General features: G+C 47.2%; 1 protein-coding gene across 4 annotated transcripts in view; it reads left to right on the top strand.

Annotated features, from left to right (window-relative positions):
• Kiaa2012 (KIAA2012 ortholog) overlaps positions 1-16,803 on the top strand; it is a 139,188-nt gene that overhangs the window by 46,138 nt on the left and 76,247 nt on the right. For 3 of the 4 annotated variants that reach the window (XM_013520728.1, XM_013520729.1, XM_013520727.1), the window contains 3 exons: positions 1,453-1,617; positions 6,361-6,501; positions 15,007-15,075. In XM_013520728.1, the coding sequence (XP_013376182.1) occupies positions 1,453-1,617; positions 6,361-6,501; positions 15,007-15,075 (375 nt within the window). The remainder of the gene's footprint in view (positions 1-1,452; positions 1,618-6,360; positions 6,502-15,006; positions 15,076-16,803) is intronic. The other variant, XM_005397059.2, reaches the window with a different exon arrangement.

Here is a 16,803-nt window from a genome sequence, read left to right as displayed (position 1 = left end):
GGTAGGTGGTTGTGCCGCTGAGCTAGATACCTGGCTTTTTTTTTTTTTTTTTTTTTTTTGAGACAGAGTCACTCTATGCAGTTCAGTCTTGGCTTGAACTCAGTATGGAGCCTAGGCTGATCTCGAACTCACGACCATCCCCCTGCCTCAGCCTCCTGAGTGCTAGGATTACACGCGTGCACCACCCGTGATATTAACATTGTTGAAGAAGATAAACCCAATAGTTTAACGGAATTGCCCCTCAATTGTCTGTTTTCTGGTAATAAGATTTGAGTCAAACATTTTTGGTTGGTATATTGCATAGGTAATGTGGTGTCCTTCCTGGCATATGATATCAAGGGACACAAAATGTCAACTTGTCCTATTATAGGTAATGGTAAATTTCATTATTTGGTTAAAGGTGCTGTTTGCCAAATTTGCCCACTGTAAAGATACTTTCCCCCACCAAAAGATATTTTCCTACTTTGTAACAAGTAGTTTGTGATATTTTAAGACTGTGTGCAAAACCAGCTTTTAAACCACAATAACCACAGTTGTGTAGAACATGAAGTAAAGGTCACTCTCTCAGAAAGAGGAAGTGTGGGCCTCAGGCCCTTAGGCTCCTGCCTTCGGCCTCGCTAGAGTAGAACCTGCTGGTTGGAGAAGCAAGAACAGCGGCAGAGGGCAGCCGTGCTTGGAGGGTTTCATCCACGTCCGGACTGCTCCTGGAGCGGGCAGCTTGGTCCTCCAAGTTTCCGAGTTCTGCATCCACAGAGTCAACCAAGCATGAATCAAAATAACCTGCATCTGTCCTGAAGAGATACGTACTTTCTTTTTCTTGTCATTATTCTCTAAATGATAGTGTCACAACTATTTGCATAGCATTTACATCATACGTGGTATTATAAGTCCTCTAGACATGATTTAAAGCGTACTGGAGGTGTTTGTAGGTTGCACGCACACACTATGCCACTTTACAAGAAGGACTTGGGTGTCTGAGAAGTTGGATATCTACAGGGTGTCCAGAGCCAGTCCCTTGAGGAAGGACTTGATCGTGGGCTCCTACCTAGCAGAATTGCCCTGTGGTCAGAACTCCGAATCCAGTCATCTCTAAGGTTGCGGCCTCCCGAAGCAGTTTTCAGACTGGGGGTGGAGAAGTTGGTAGCCTCTTTTACTTTATTTCTATCTCAGAATCCCACCCATGAAAGGAAAGTAGCAACCACCACTCCTCAGTTCCTCCCAGTTCTGAGCAACTTCCCAGATGATCTTGCTGCAAGCGATTTCATCTTGGCCACAGGCTGTATTTGCTGCCTGCTCCTTAGCAGGGCTGGAAAAAAGGAACAAACCTGAAAATGAGCAGATATACCGTCCTCATCTCTGGGGACTCGAGACCAAGTTAGGAAAGAAACCACTCTCCCACCTGCTTGTTCAGAAGCTTGCTCACTGGTGCCTTTTTCCTCTCTGCTTTTGAAGATGATGCCGTGTCCCAGGATTCGGCCCCACCACCGAGCCATCTGCCCCCGATTGTGGGGAGAAACGGTCTGGAAATCCAGGGGAGCCCAGGCAGCCCTGAGACATCAGACGGCAGCAAGGTCCTGCCAAGTCCCCGGCACACGCAGGCATCGCCGGCAGAACAAGGTAACACTTCCCAGGGGGAGGGGGTCCCCTTCCCTGTTGCTTTTGTCTGGCTCACATCAGAGCCCCACAGCAGACAGGATGTAAACTGCCCATTGGAAAGGAGAAAGCGGCAGTGTTTCCGATGACAGCAGTGGGATTAATGTTCTCACTGCAGGTCTTGAGGGTTTGCTGCACCCGCAGGCACTGCCAGCCAGGGTAGTGCTTCCCTCTCCCTGGCAGCAACACGCAGTGACACACAGCTGGGAACTCAGGGCTCAGAACCCAGCCTTCACCCTTCCAGGCAGGGGAGCCTGAGCGCCCTGCCAGCGGGAGAAGTCCCCAAGGAAAAGTTATCTCCAGCCTGAGGCCAAGACCGAGGCGTGATCACGGCGTGGGGGAACCCTGGGTGTCTCCTGGCACCGAGGCATGCAGGGCCACACCTCCTACCATCCAGCCTCCCTGAAGTTCTCAGGTGAAGGAACCAAGGAGTGATGGTGCTTCTCTGAGGAGCAGGGCGGGCAGGAGCAGCAGCAGCAGCACAGCGCTCACTGGGACTTCCATCCGAAGGGAACTCTTAAAGCAGCCATCGCTGAGAGTAGGAATTGCCCCAGAAACTCTCAAGGGAGGCAACAGCTGAAGAAAGACAGGCGGCTTTCCAGAAGGAACAGCCCAGTAGCTGCTGTCCTGCAGGAGTCCCGGCGGAGGAGCCGGCACGCATGCAGGGGAAAGATGGCACTGTGTGAGGAAGGAGGCATCTTCGTTCGCGGCAGAATCACACCCGGGCTGTGAGAAGCTCACGCTCAGCAAGGATGCGGAGCTAAGAGCCCACGCGCACACACGGGAGCACACCTTTCATTCCACGCGCACCGGGGCACAGGGTCCTCTCGTTTAATCAGTCAGCTTCTCCCTGCCCCGTCCTCCCCCATTCTCTCCCCAAAGCAGATCTGGCGGAGTTCTTGTAAGTATAAATTAAATTAAAGACTTAGAGCACTAACCCCATTCTGTTTGCAACGTCTCTGTTTAAAGCCAAGATGATCAAAATCAAATTCCCTTCCTTTCCTCTTCCCGACATTCTTTCTCTCTCTTTCCCCAGAGGCGTTGTTCACACTCACGAGCCACGAGTTGGCCCAACTCTTTACACTGCAAGGCAGCCTCATTCTTCTAATTCCGATGTCACGTCAGCACAGTCCCCAAGGCAATCGTGGAGTCCCGCAGCCCGGGACCAATCATGGCAGACAGACACACACCTGCTCCCGGACGTCCTAACAGGACGCTGTGATTAGAGCAGAATGCCTGGGCCACGGCTGACAAGATGGAATGCTCCAGTGTGCACCTGACTGTGTGTGTGTGTGTGTGAGAGAGCACATGGGTCTCTGAGTGGGTAGTTGTAATGTGTGTGTTTATAGGCCTGTGTGAGAGCGTGTATATGTGTGCAACTGTGCGAGCCTGTCCGTGCATCCAGACCCATAAATGTATATGTGTATCACTGCTTGTGTATGACACATAAGTGCGTGAGTGTGCTGTGTACACACACATGCCTCCATTTCTGCAGTTATGCACACAGGTATGTATATGAGATGGTACATATGTGTGTGCACATCTAAGTGCTTGTAGTTCTGTGTGAAGATGGTGCATTTGTGATTGTAAGTGTGTATCGTGCTTTGGGGGTGTGCCTCTAGCTGCTGGCCTATCCTACTCTTAGCCCATTGGCTTTGGAAATGGAGAAGGTACTATATGAAATATATTTTGTCTTTGCATCTGATTCCTCTCACAGAGCTAAAAGCCATGGAATTTCCAGAATGGCAGGAGTGTCTTTTCTTATTCATAGGGAGCTCCTTAGATAACAACTGATTTACTCTAAGAAGTGACTTAGGGTAAGACTCCTAGCCAGGCTCAAGTCTGGATGGATCCCTGAAGGGACTGAGGGACTCGGGGGTAAAGGGTTGGACCCTCCCACCCCACCCACCTCCTTCAGGAAGAGGGAAGAACATGAGATCAAGCTCTGCAGAGGTGCTAAGGAGCAGCGGCTCCAGAGAGGGCCTGGAAGCACTACACACCCCGCTCCTAGACCTCCGGCTGTCCATTTCTGCCCTTTATAATATCCCAACAAACCAGCAAATGTAAGTATTTGAGTTCTGTGAGCCACCCTAGCAAACTATCCAACTCCAAGAGAGTTATGGGGAGCATAGGCCACACGCTGGGACTTGTGATCGGCCTCAGAAGGGGAAGCGGTCTTGCGGGACTGGGCCCCAGCCGTGGGACACTGACACCGACTCCAGGTGGATAGTTCAGAACTGGGTTGAAGTATAACACGCTGCACTGCAGTGTGCTAGATTTGCTTGATGGGGGAAACCGCCACTCATCTGGTCACAGAGGTGTTTCACAGTGAGTGCAAGGAGAGTAGGGGAAGAGGGGCGGGTGTTAGCCTTTACTGTCGTGTATAGAAATGCCTTCACCTTTATAAGTAACAGAAAAACACAGCTTCCTTCCTGTCTATCCCTGAGCCCCAGTCACTAAGCTGCCCCACATTTGGTCCCAGCCAAACACCACACAGAGGCGCCTGGTGGGCAGGGGAAGCAGAGCAGGTGTCACTGAGACCTGCGCCTGGGGCCTGGGCCACGCGCACCTGCAGAACGGGCTCCCTTTCCATTGCTGGGTGCCCCCAGCAGCCTTGTCCAGGCCCTGGAACAGCCACCCTCTCCAAATCTCCCAAAGACACGGCCCATCCCTCCATGACCCCAAGGAGCAGGGCTTTCTCTGCGCCCTCCAGACTCCCGAGCACACCAGCGTCCGTGTGCCTGTGCCCCCTGGGATTTGGGGGACACGGTCCACATCCACCTCCCTCCCCCACGCCTGTGCTGACATTGCCCATCCTGTGCTTCTTTCCAAGAAGATTCCAGAGGTCCCACACTTGAGCACTTCCTCAGGGGTCCTGATGGAGACAGACAGCGCCCACCTGTCCCCCCTAGGGCCCTCCAGAGCCCAGGCTCTGCCCTCTGGTGAAGGTCAGATAACGCATTCTAGGTCAGCCTTGCTTTTGTCTCTTTTTTTTCGTTTTTGGGTGGAGGGGGGGGCGCGCGGGTTGCAGTACCGGGAACTGAACTCACGACCTTGCGCTTGCCAGGCAGGCGCTGTGCCGCTGAGCTAAATCCCCAGCCCCCAGCCTTGCTTTTGAAGGGAAGACTTTACCAGCAGCTCCCAAAATTTCCCAGCAGCAGAGACAGCATTAAAAACAGATGCAAGCCAGCCAGTGTCTCCCTCTCCCTGACACAGAGGTGCTTCTGTAGCTCACACACAATAACCCTGTGTTTGCATAACAAGTCCACTCTTGCTGGGGCATTTGGAGAGAGCAGTTCAGTAGAATGGCTTGCGAGAGGTCTAGCGTGCCATGCTGATGCCCGGATGGGCATGATAAAGCCCCTCTGGTATTTGCCCAAACTAAACACTGTGCTCTGCTTTCCAACCCCCTCCAAGGTGGAGGTGGCTAATTGTTAATCCAATCAGGTATCCTCGTTATGCGCACCGGTGTGTTGCTCTGAATCATCTGGCAGCTGGCAAGGCAGTTTCCACAGCCCTTTCTGGCACATTAACTTTTTGGGAGAGAGATGCTGGCTCTGGGCAAAGCCGTTCTGCAAAGGAAAGAAGAAATGAAGTCAGGCCGCGATGAGTGTCAGCCACCCAGAAAGCAGCCTAAGGGACACGCCTGAGCTGCCCAGCCCACAGCCCCTCCATGCGGGAGAGTAAAAGCTGCCTTCCTTTGGCGGGTTATATCGCCACTGGCCTCATGAAAAGAACATGAATCTGGAGCCAGGAGAGTGGAGGAGCCCTGGCCTGTCCTCTGTGTGGAAGATGACTTCAGGTCCCTTACACATCCTCCCTGTGTCCGTGATTCCTCATCTGAAGCGAAAGGCTTGCCTCCTCCTCTGAGAAAGCCCCGGGGCACTTTATAGCTTGTGTCCGTTCCTACCGAAGCAGCCACCTCGTACAGGGGCTTAAAAAAAAAAACAGAGTGTATTTGGTTCCACATTCAGTGTCAAAGAGTCCATCACTGCCCGGGTTCCACCCAGAGCCGAGTGTAAAAATGTCTGGATTCTGGATTGGTGGGCACAGGAGGGGGAGGGGGAGGGGTCTGGCGGTGTGACACAGCTGGCAAAACAGCTAGAAGGCAACTGCCACTCTGTTCACCTGCTGCACATTTGTCTGCTCTGTTCCAGTAGAAATAGTTTCCTTTTTGGTAAAGCAAAAGCCAGAGGCACAAAAAAAAAAAAAAAAAAAAAAAAAAATCTAGCTTTAAATGCATTGTCACCGTTGTCAACCCAGTGAATTTGAGTATTCTGTGCACCTAACACAGTCCTTGATGCATGTACACCAGCATCACAGGAAATGTTCACTGGAAAAATTATTGAAAATCTTTCATTAACTTCAGAGTAACAGAGAGAAATGAAACTTAAGCTGAATAAATGAAGACCTGTCTGTCATCTTGTCCCTGCCTCAAGGACAATATATTCAATCCTTCCCCTTAAAGAGGCATTCACTGCCAGTTATGGTGGTACATGCCTATGATCCCAGCATTCGAGAGGCTGAGGCAGGAGGATCACTACAAGTCTGAGGCCAGCCTGGACTACACAATGAGACCCTCTCTCAAAAACAAGGCATTCACTGAATGAAATGAATGAATGGATCAATCGATGAGTCATACCCCTCTCTGCAGCCTTCCTTCCAGAGATAGTTGCTTGACCTTTGGTATTTGTTTGTTTGTGACAGGGTCTCCATGTGTAACCCAGGCTGGGCTCAAACTCAGGGCGATCCTCCTGACTCAGCTTCCTGAGTGCTGGGATTCAGGTGTGTGTGACCACATCCAGCTTGACCTTTGGTCTTCATGGAGATTAGAGGGTGCTCTGCAAGGTAGGGGGAAGATCTTAAACCCACTTCTGCTCATGAGGTCCATTGAATAGGTAGAGCTTTCTAAAGTGTTAATGGAAAGGGTTTTTCTCAGTTTTTGAAGTAGTACCTTGAAAAACCTTCTTCCTCTTCTCTTGCAAAAGGTTTACTCCAGCTACACCTGATTCCTACAGCTCAGACTGTTCGAGTCCACCTCAATTACTATCTCCATCCTCCCCTTCTAGGGTGCTTTCTCCACCTTTTTCTCATCTCTGGTAGCCCAAACGTTCAGTCTCCATTCTTTTCCTTCCAAGATACTCAAATAACCCTCCAATACTTAGAACAGCTTTAAGTTCATCTTTTCTGGACATTTTTCTTACTAAATCTACCTCATCTCCTAACTGCCTACATTGTAGCCTCAGCCCATTTCTCCTTTTCAATCCCTCTTTTGTGATTATTGTATTTATCTGCATCTGTTTTCTGTTTAGCTCCCAAATATGTGAGTCCTAGGGACCCTCTCCTCTTTATCATATGTCCAAGAAACGCTTGTTGATTGACTGAATACCCCAGGTGCCACAAAGGAAAGTTCTTAGGGGAATCATAGTTTTGTTTTATTAATAAAAAAAAACTAAAGCAAAGGAGGAATATGATCTGTCTGCTATTTCTGAGACTTTCAGAGTCTGTCAACAACTATTTGGAAATAAATTCCTAGGCAATTAGATCATGATATCTTGCTTCAGACTGCATAGGGAGAATATAACCTTCAGAAGAAAAGAAAGGAAAAAAAAAAGATGTGATGACTAGAGCTGGAATTTGACCCTCCTGGTCGTATTGGGATATTGCAACACTTAAAAAATTCAAAGGCTTAAGAAAAGTGAACTTGGAAGGATCCAAGTCAAAACTGGATGGGCTCTCTGCATTGCTTGTTGTTGATTCAAGCTCCTCATCCATTCTCCGGATCACAATGCCAGCAAGAGATGCTTTTCTCTCAGAAGTTCCTTTATTCAGGAGTTTTTTATTACAAGAAGATCAAAGATGTCTGTGCCAAGGATTCAAGCTGGAACTTCAGGTCCCATGGAAGTTTAAATTCCTGGTCTCCTTTAGGGTTCTAATTAGCATTTGCTCTTACCTGCAATGGATTTTTACTCTCAAAATGTGTCTTGTTTTTTTGTTTTCTGTTTAGTAAGCATTCTTCACCCTTGCAACTCTTTCTTGGAGTGGTGGTTTTAACATATATCCACAAACTCTTAGACACTTCTCCCATCAAAAGGAAGAAGCTAACTCCCCAATCCTTAGAGGAGATGGAGATTGGCTCCCTTCTAACAGATACTATGACAGAAGCGATGGTGTGCGACTGCTGGGACTGCCGCTGTCTTAGCCCACTGTTGCTGTAACAGAATACCTGAGACTGATAATTCATCAAGGAGAGAGGTTTACTTTGGCTCATGGTTCTGGAGGCTGAGAAGCAGAAGAACATAGTATCGGCGTCTGCTCAAGTCTGATGAGAAGCCCGTCCTGCATCATAACACAGCGGAAAGGCACACAGGGAAGCCAGCAAGTGTGACAGAAACAAAACACAAGAAGCCACTCGCACAATAACTGATACAGTTCCTTGAGATTGAGAATTCCCCACTGCCTCCAGAATTCACCCCGTCATAAGACAGCGCTTACCCCTGTGGGAGAGCAGAGCTCTCCTGACCCAAACACCCCTTGAAGCTCCCACCGCCTCCCAGCATCCTCACACTGGCGTCAGATTTCAACATGAGTTTTGGAAGGGACAAAGCATATTCAAACCACCACTGGGTCATAAAAGGTGTGGCCTTCTCCATGCTTGGACACAGAAAGCTAGCTGCTGTATCTGTCGGGAGGCCACTCAAGCAGTGCACAGGGCAAGGAACAAAGCCTGCTGCTCAACACACAATGAACTTTTCAGCCTTGAGAGAGGACACTCCGCTCCAGTTAGGTCTTCAGATGACCATGTTCCTGGCTGATACTGTAAATGTGACCTCATGAGAGACTGAGCCAGAATCCCACAGCTCAGCCATTCCCAGATTTCCACTGAAAATGTGGGAGGTAGAACAAGGTTTGTGGTCTTTAGTCACTAGGTTTCTGGGCAACTTGTTTTGCAATAATAGATAAGTGATATAGATGGTGTCATTTGCTGATGGCCTATGATGTGGTAAACAGAAAAATGAACGGTCTGAGTACATCCAAGCACTGACTACATGGGGCAAAACATGCTAAGTGGTTGACTTTTCCTTTGTTCTCCCCATTTGTCATTTGTGATCATGTAGATTGTGAAACCCCATGGATAAAAGAATCCTTCCACATTGGTGGGATATTTGACAAAGTATGATCTCCCTTGGGAACATGTCTCTCAGTAGCTGTTGTCTTAAAGAGATGCCGAAGGGTTTAAAGGAGGACATCTCCTGTAGATGAGGCCATGTGAAGAAGCTCCTGTGGCTTTTGTGACTGTAGGCAAATAACTTCATTCCTTTGGACCCCAGCTTCTTCATGTGGAAAAAGGGGACATCGGTCTTATGTCCAACCTCCAGGCGCAGGTCCCATGCAATGCCAGTTCCACAGAAGGTTGACAGGCAGTATGCAAAAAGAGAAACGCCCTATTATCACATGCATCTGGGAACCAGTGGACTGAAGCAGATTCATTACGTAGACCCTCACAGAGTCTAACAGACCATGGCTCTCTGAGATGTGGCTATGCACTGTTTCCCAAACCTATTTGACAACTGAATACTTTGTTTTTAGCAAAGTGCCATGTGAATCTAAATTGGTTTTGGAACATACTTTGGAAAATGCTAAACTGATGATGTCTAAGGTTCCTTCCAGCTCTAATAGTGTGTATTTCTAAATATGCCCCTTCCCAAAGAGGCCGTCTCAGTGGGGGTAGCTCTGCTGACTAAATCCTGAGGCAGGATCTCAGCCATCCACTAATTTATGACTGTTCTTATTTCCATTCTCCAGACATCAGTTCTGAATAATAGGGTCCACAATGCCTCCATCTGTGGGAGAAGTAGAGGAAGGTAGAAAGAGGCCCACGTGGTAATGATTTGCCTTGTTCTTTTTGCCCAGTCAGTGTTTACTAATAACCCATAAGAAATGATGCTGGCAGCTGTTACCAGTTCCACTGATCTCAGGTCAAGCCCATGAGTACAGAAAATGTGGCTGGAGATGATCGGGCATCCAGCGTTTCCTCCTAGTGGGCTTTCCTGTACTGCAGACGCCAGAAGCTGGAAACTACATTTCCCACACAGCCTTTTTGGAGAGGGGGCTGGATGCAAATGACATCCTGTCAATTAAACGTGCTTGCATGAGATTTGGAGCCCTAAGTGTGAGGCTACATATGTTGGCACTGACCTATGAGGCCTGGGCACGTGGAAGGGCAGTTGCCATGGTAACCCTGTTGTTGTTTTTTTCCTAAAAGGCCCAGGTGGTTCTGTTCCATACTGAGCCTTCCCCTATAAGCTCTCCCTGGCAAAATCATGGGTGAGTTCCATCAGTCTAAGCATGGGCTCAGTTGGGTCTGTGATATCACAGTGTCAAGTGGTTGCAGAACAGTGACCGTGACGCTGTGTTTGTCCCAGACTCAGCAAGAAGCAGGGTTCTTTCCCTCACAGCCCACACTGAATAGTGCTCAGATAGCCACCAGCAGAGAGAGCTCATAACAGACACTAAGGGCTCTCTTTCCTTTCTTCAATGAAAACCTCTGGTAATTCCCCAAAACCCAAAGACCCCCAACCTTTACTTGGCTGAAAAGGTGGCATCATCCCTACTTTATGAAGAAGAAAAATAACAGTTGGCTCTGAATTCACTAGAAAGTTCATTGTTGCAGAAAAAACTCAATCAGAAGTGTTGAACCATAGTTAATTTCTCTTTATTTTTGGCATATTATGATACTTTTTGACGGAGCCAATGATGCTAAGAATTCTACCTTCCCTGGCTTTGTTCTGTTTTGGAGAACCCTAAAGTCAGGGGGGAATTTGGGCATCACCAGTGATGGGCGTAACATCAGCAAAGGAAGCATTTCCTCAGATTCACTAGCACACCAGAGGATAATGGCAGAACTTCCTGAGCAAGTGGGGATGGTCTGACTACATCCCTCCTGATGTCTCCGTAGCCCCACTAACTCTTCTCTCCTAACATGTTTCCTAATGGGGGCTGCAGAGTGTCGGTGAGGGCCGCCAGAGACAGGAGACCAGAGTTTGGAAACTCGTTTTATGGATAAGAGAATAGAGACCCAGAAAAATATGATTTGCTCAAAGTCATACAATTTTTACATGAGAAATCCAAGGTTCACATCTAACCTTCCTGTACTATTAGGTCTAAGATCATCCTACCACTTCACACTGCCTCCAGCCCCTCTCGTCCATGTTTCCTGGCTTTTGACCAGCTAAAGTCTCCCTTTCACAGTGACACCTGGCCTGACTGCCGTACGCACTGATTGCTACCCACTTAGGTTCCACCAGTATGACTGCCTGAGCCTCTTACCAGGCATTCTCTCTCTTTTTTTTCAATCATTTTAACTTTTTAAAATTTTTTCCTCTATATTTAAATTTAAATTCCTGTAAGTAGACTCCTGTCATCTACTGAATATCTTAGCAAATACAGTTGGTACTCACACAGCATTGTGTATAAACATTGATTGAAGCTATAAATAATCGAGACTTTAATGTTCCCCCAAATCCATTATTCTTTTCATTAATATAATTTCCATCCTTGAATTTTAGCTGAACACATGGCTGGATTGTATTTCCCAGCATCCCTTGCAGCTAGGTATGGCTACTTAACTAAGTTTTAATCAATAAGGTGTAATTAGAAGTAATGTGTGCCCTGTAGTCCCAGCACTCAGGAGGCTGAGGCAGGAGTATTGCTGTGAGTTTGAAGCCAGCCTGGGCTACAAAGTGAGTTGAAGGCCAACCTGAACTGCATAGTGAAACCCTGTTTCAAAAAGACAAAAAAAAAAAGTAATGTGTGCAACTTTCATGTCAATTCCTTAAAAGGAATTCTGCCCTCCCCTTACTCTTTTATTTTGGAGTTGGTTGTGGTGGTGAAAGAGCTTCAACATGTAAAAGAAAACCATACTCTATGTGATGATAGAGCAATAAGATATAAGGAACCAGGGTGCCTGGATAACTTCATGGAGCAGAGCCACCTGATCTGCCCAGCTATCTCCAGGCTCTTATGTGAAAGAAATAAATGTTTATCGTTTGGTATCACCTTGTTACAGCAGCTTTCCTTATGCATTAACATTATTCAACTATGAGGCTGATCAAAAACTATGGTGAATGTTAATTCTTTAAAATTTATTACAGTAGAAGACACACTGCTATTAATCCTCCTCAAGATACTGCCCCTCACTCTGAACACATTTACCCCATCATTCTTGCCACTTTCTGAAGCAATGCTGGAGGTCCCCTTTATAAGTGTTTTTAATTGTACTGTCATGGCTGCCTCAGTATCCTAAATCAGTTAAAAATATTTCTCTTTTCATGCTCATTTTGACTTTGGGAAAGAGCCACAAGTTGCACAGTCCCAGGTCCAGTGAATAAGGTGGAGGATGTTTTGATTTAACATAATTTTAAGCAGCACAATCATGCAACTCCATGAAATGCATTGTTCATGATCCATGATTTACAGCACAATTTAAAACCCACTTTCTCACCTGGAATTCCAGCACTCTGGAGGCTGAGGCAGGAGAATTGCACTGAGTTCAAGGCCAGCCTGAAATACATAGAGAGACCCTCTCTAAAAAAAAAAAATAATAATAATAATAAATCTCACCTCTCAACTATAGCTCACAACCAAATGACTCTGCTGAACAAGTTGAGACTTGTCAGACAATGTTACTAGAATTCAAGGTGCCACATCCCATACTGAAGATCCCTGCCTTTCTGTTGGATAATAGGTGACAGCAGCATTCACCACATTTTTTAATAAGACCGGACATAATAGCTGCCAGTCTGCACCATGTTGATCTGTGAAAATCCAACTAGCTCATACTTGCACTGCATCTAACAGAGTACAAGTTTCAAAATGAAGTATCACTGGCCCTAAAAGAAAGGAGGCACCACATATGTATTTCACTCCTTCACTACAGTGTACAGAGCACCTGCCATATTCAAGGGGCACAGGAGGGTGTTAATACTGCGTTGGCAGTGAGCATGAACATGTCAGCTCACTCCTTCACCCCATCATCCTGTGAAGTATTGTCATGCCCGTGTCATAGCAAGGGAATTGGAACACAGGAGGGTGACTTACCTGGAAGGAGCAGTGGCCAGTGGGCCTGCACCGTGGAAGGGGTCCTGAGGGAGGCAGACCAGGGAAGGCAGTGCTTGCCAGGGTAGACCTGAAATGCTGTCTTTAGGCACAAGGAATCACGGGTGTTTGAGCAGGAATGTCATGCAGGCCACCACGTGTGCCAGTGTGGAGAACAAGGGGAAGAAAAGGCAGAGAGATCCAGCTACCAGAAAATCCCCGGGATAAGGCAGCTGACAAGAGCTGGGACAGAAGGTGCTGGGCCGACACAGCATATCTCAAAAAGGGGAGAGCACAAGGTCGCGGGCCTACTGCCTGGTTGCGCGGACGTCAGCCAGCACTGTGAAATCAGAGCACCCAGTGAGCAGCCTGCGTGTGGAGTCTCCACAAAATTGGCTGCAATTATCTTTATTCTGTTTTTACTTTCAGTTAAGGGATGACTGGGGGTGGGGGATGTGTGTGTCTCCCATGTATTGTAATTAAGATAAAACAACAATTAGAGTGCTCGAGCCTGTGTGCTCCAGCAGCGGCACCCACAGGGCCAGGTGGGGCCTCCCGCGTTTCCAGTCACCCTCCCACTAGTGCAGGAGAAAGAGCTCCATGTGCCTCTCCCCCACTCATCTGTCATGCAGTGTGGCTGGATTCAGGCTTATAGTGTGCTGCAGGGGAAATGGCTACGCTCCCTTGCAAATAACTGTGGCAGTAAGAGGAGTTCTAAGGAAGAGCCCAGAGCAGATTCCGTGGGAGACAGGAGGCAAAGGGCGGCTGAGTAGCAGTGGAAAGCCCGCGTGAACCCTCCTCTCCCCTCTCACGCTACGCTCCTGGAAGTTTCTCTTTCAGGGCTGTTCTAGCCTCTTTTTCCTCTCAGCCACCGACCACTCAATTCTTGGAGGGAAAATTAACATTCATTATGCAATTTATCTCTCTCCTTTTAATCCAGAGTGTCTGTCTCCAAGGTCCCTACTCAATAATTAACGTTTGTTCTCATTTTCCATTCTCTAGAGCATCTATTCTTGAACTGTGGGGTCAACAATTAACACTAATTATAGCTTTTTCTGCCTCCACTGTTGGCTCTAAGAATCCCAGGTTGCCTGCGCAGCCTCCGGTAGGCGTGTGTGTGTGTGTGTGTGTGTGTGTGTGTGTGTGTGTGTGCGCAGCTAAGTAGGCTTTTCTCACCCCCATGCAGCTCAGCAAATCAATAAAATCCAAACAGTCTTTTATGGCAAATTCTCTGGTATATTTATTATCAGTAATGAGACAATGAGGCAAAAATAAATAAAGAAATGAAAGTATTTGGCTAGGTAATTAGCCTAGAACATCTAAACCTTTCCCAGTTTGAATATTCTAGGATTCCTGTGACTTTCTCTCTGTCTGTCTGTCTGTCTGTCTCTCTCTCTCTCACACACACACACACACACACACACACATCAAATTTCCCTTTAAAAACTAATCTGCATTCAGGATTCACTCCTTGAACCTCTTTACTGTTACCTCTCCCTGAACTGTCTTTCTCACATCTGTCATCCTTCTCGTCAGCATTAAACCAGCCTTGCTTTAACTTGTTCTCGTTTTGATTGACAAAGACAGTGAGGAGAATATTTCTCACTCCAGGTAACTAGTAGATCACAGAGCATTGCATCAGGCGCTGTGCACAAGCCTGCCTGTCGTTCTGGTGGGAGTCAGATGGGCTGAGAGCTCTCCTCTCTGCCTGGTCTGATCCACCCCACTGTGGAGACCAGGGCTCTTTGCTTGTCTGACAACCTGGTGGCTGCGACACACAGTCCCCACATGGCACAGCTGCTCTTACATGTGGGAATCTCTTTGCAGCATGCGTCAGACACCAACTGTTTCATGCTCTTGCTTTGTCAAAAGTTCACCTTGCAGATTTTCAGGATCATGGGCCCTGCAGGGTTTTACCTTAAGCACCTTACATAAAAACAGTATGTCCCTTAATGTTTTTGTAAGTCTTCTCTCCGTAATAGAATCTACAGATTCTCAAAACCATCCAATTCATTGTGAATCTCTTTCTTTCAGTTTTCATTTTTATTACTACATGGGTGAGGTTCATAATAAAAACCCTCATTGTGGGGAGTTGCTCTATGTAGCACATCTTTTTATGTCCCCTTCCTCTCCCTTTGCTCCCACCTCCAATCTTAAGCATTAAAAAAGCCACTTTGTATTTTCCCCAGGTTGGGGGTAAGGAAATTGATTTTTAAAGTTTTTCATACTCAGGTAAAATCCCTTATTGTTTTTCAGTCTATGAATCTGTCCAATCAAATATCATCCATGAAGAAGAAGGATCTGGTGTTCAGCATCTCCGAAGAGGTAAGCTTTTTCTCTGAAGTCGCATTGACTTCTCTTCTGTATCATCACCATCACCACCACTGACACTTTTCATGGCCGGACCTCCAGGAACACACACTGCGCCCTGAAGGAAGTGGGGGTAGGGTGTACTTCAGGGAAAGCCTGAGGAATGATTGTTCTCGTGAGTTACTCCTGGGCGGCCCCAAGTGCGCTGGCCTGAGTATGAATATTAAGGAAGAAACCAAGCCAGCTTGAACCAAATACTCACTTACCCGGCCAAGGAAGGGTAATTTGCAGACTCTGCACTGCACAGCTCGCATGAGAAGGAAGTGACACTGCCCCCTAGAGTTGTGCAGAGCCGCAGCCTGCACAGCCACAGACTAGAAAGCGATGTGGAACAGACCCTGTGGCTCTTATTTCAAGGGAAGGACAGGTCGGTCCTGCCTCTCCCAAGATTCCTTTTAGGTTTCATTTCCCCCATGGAGAGATGCAAAACTCTGTAGCTCATCTTTCCCCCCCAGACATGGCTGCTCCTGCTTCAGACTAGGAGGAAAGAGTGATTGAGGAGAGGCTCTCTCCTGCTCCTAAAAACAGTCTCTAATTAACAGGGAAATGTGTGTGGTCCTCCTCGCTGTTCATCTGGGAGAGGCAGCTGTGAATTCTGCATGCGGGACCTGCCCTGTAACAGGAAGCAACAGAGAGGGCTGGAGCCAGCGCTGGGTGGAGGGAATTGCTTTTGCCAGAGATTGCAAAAGTAGGAGAAAGGACACAGTCATATCCTTGGCAGTCTCAAAATCTGTAAGCACAAAAATACCTGCAAGTCTGGCCTGCTGCACTACCCTCTTGCCATTTTCCTTGGGCAGAAATCCTGACCTCAGCGGGAAGAGTTTTAGTGTCAGTTTGCTCATTTTCACACTTAAGTTTGAACTTGGGCAGGACAGTTGTGTTTTTGTTTGCTTTGTGGTGCTGGGGATCAAATTACAGAGTATCCATCTACCGGAGGTGGTGGTAGTGGTAGTGGTGATGATGGTGGTGGTGTTGATGATAGTGAGGGTCATGGTGATGATGGTCATGATGATGATGGTCATGGTAGTGGTGACAGTGATGGTGGTTAGGAGGATGATGGTGGTGATAGTGCTGGTGGTGATGGTGATGGTGATGGTAGTGATCATGGTGATGGTGAGAGTGCTAGTGATGATGGTATACAGTGGTGGTGGTGACGGTGGTGACAATTATTATTAAATATCTCTGATATGCCAAACACTATGCTGAATGTCTTTCATTCATTAGTTTACTTCATCCTGTGGCAATATCATTGACCACTTCTCACACTGGACACCATGGCTCAGAAAGGCTAATTGTCTTGCCCAATATTACACAAAGTGGTAAAGCCAGAATTTGAACCTGCATTTTTCTTCTATGTGTGGTTACTAGTGGTGTCAACATAAACAGACACATTTCCATCGGACAGTATATGACTTAATAATGACCCCTCCCAAGAAGCGGCACCTGTTGAACATTCCTTTCCCCCTCCAGTTCCCCTTACTCATCACCAGAGACTGTCTTGTGGCCAGTACTGAAAATGATCTGTAACTTTCAGCAATATTATGAGAAGAAGAGGAAAAACTGAAAAAAAGTTTGTGAGAAAAGTAGGCCTGCTTTACAGGGTAGCAAACCAAAAATATTCTTCTAAATACACCCTAAAGTGGTACAATCTCATTTCTTTTCTTTTTTTTTTTTTTTTTTTTT

The sequence above is a fragment of the Chinchilla lanigera genome, unplaced genomic scaffold (genome assembly GCF_000276665.1).
Source record: "Chinchilla lanigera isolate Chin_1 unplaced genomic scaffold, ChiLan1.0 scaffold00056, whole genome shotgun sequence".
Classification (NCBI taxonomy): Eukaryota; Metazoa; Chordata; class Mammalia; order Rodentia; family Chinchillidae; genus Chinchilla; species Chinchilla lanigera.
This window is presented reverse-complemented; position numbering and strand designations above follow the sequence as displayed.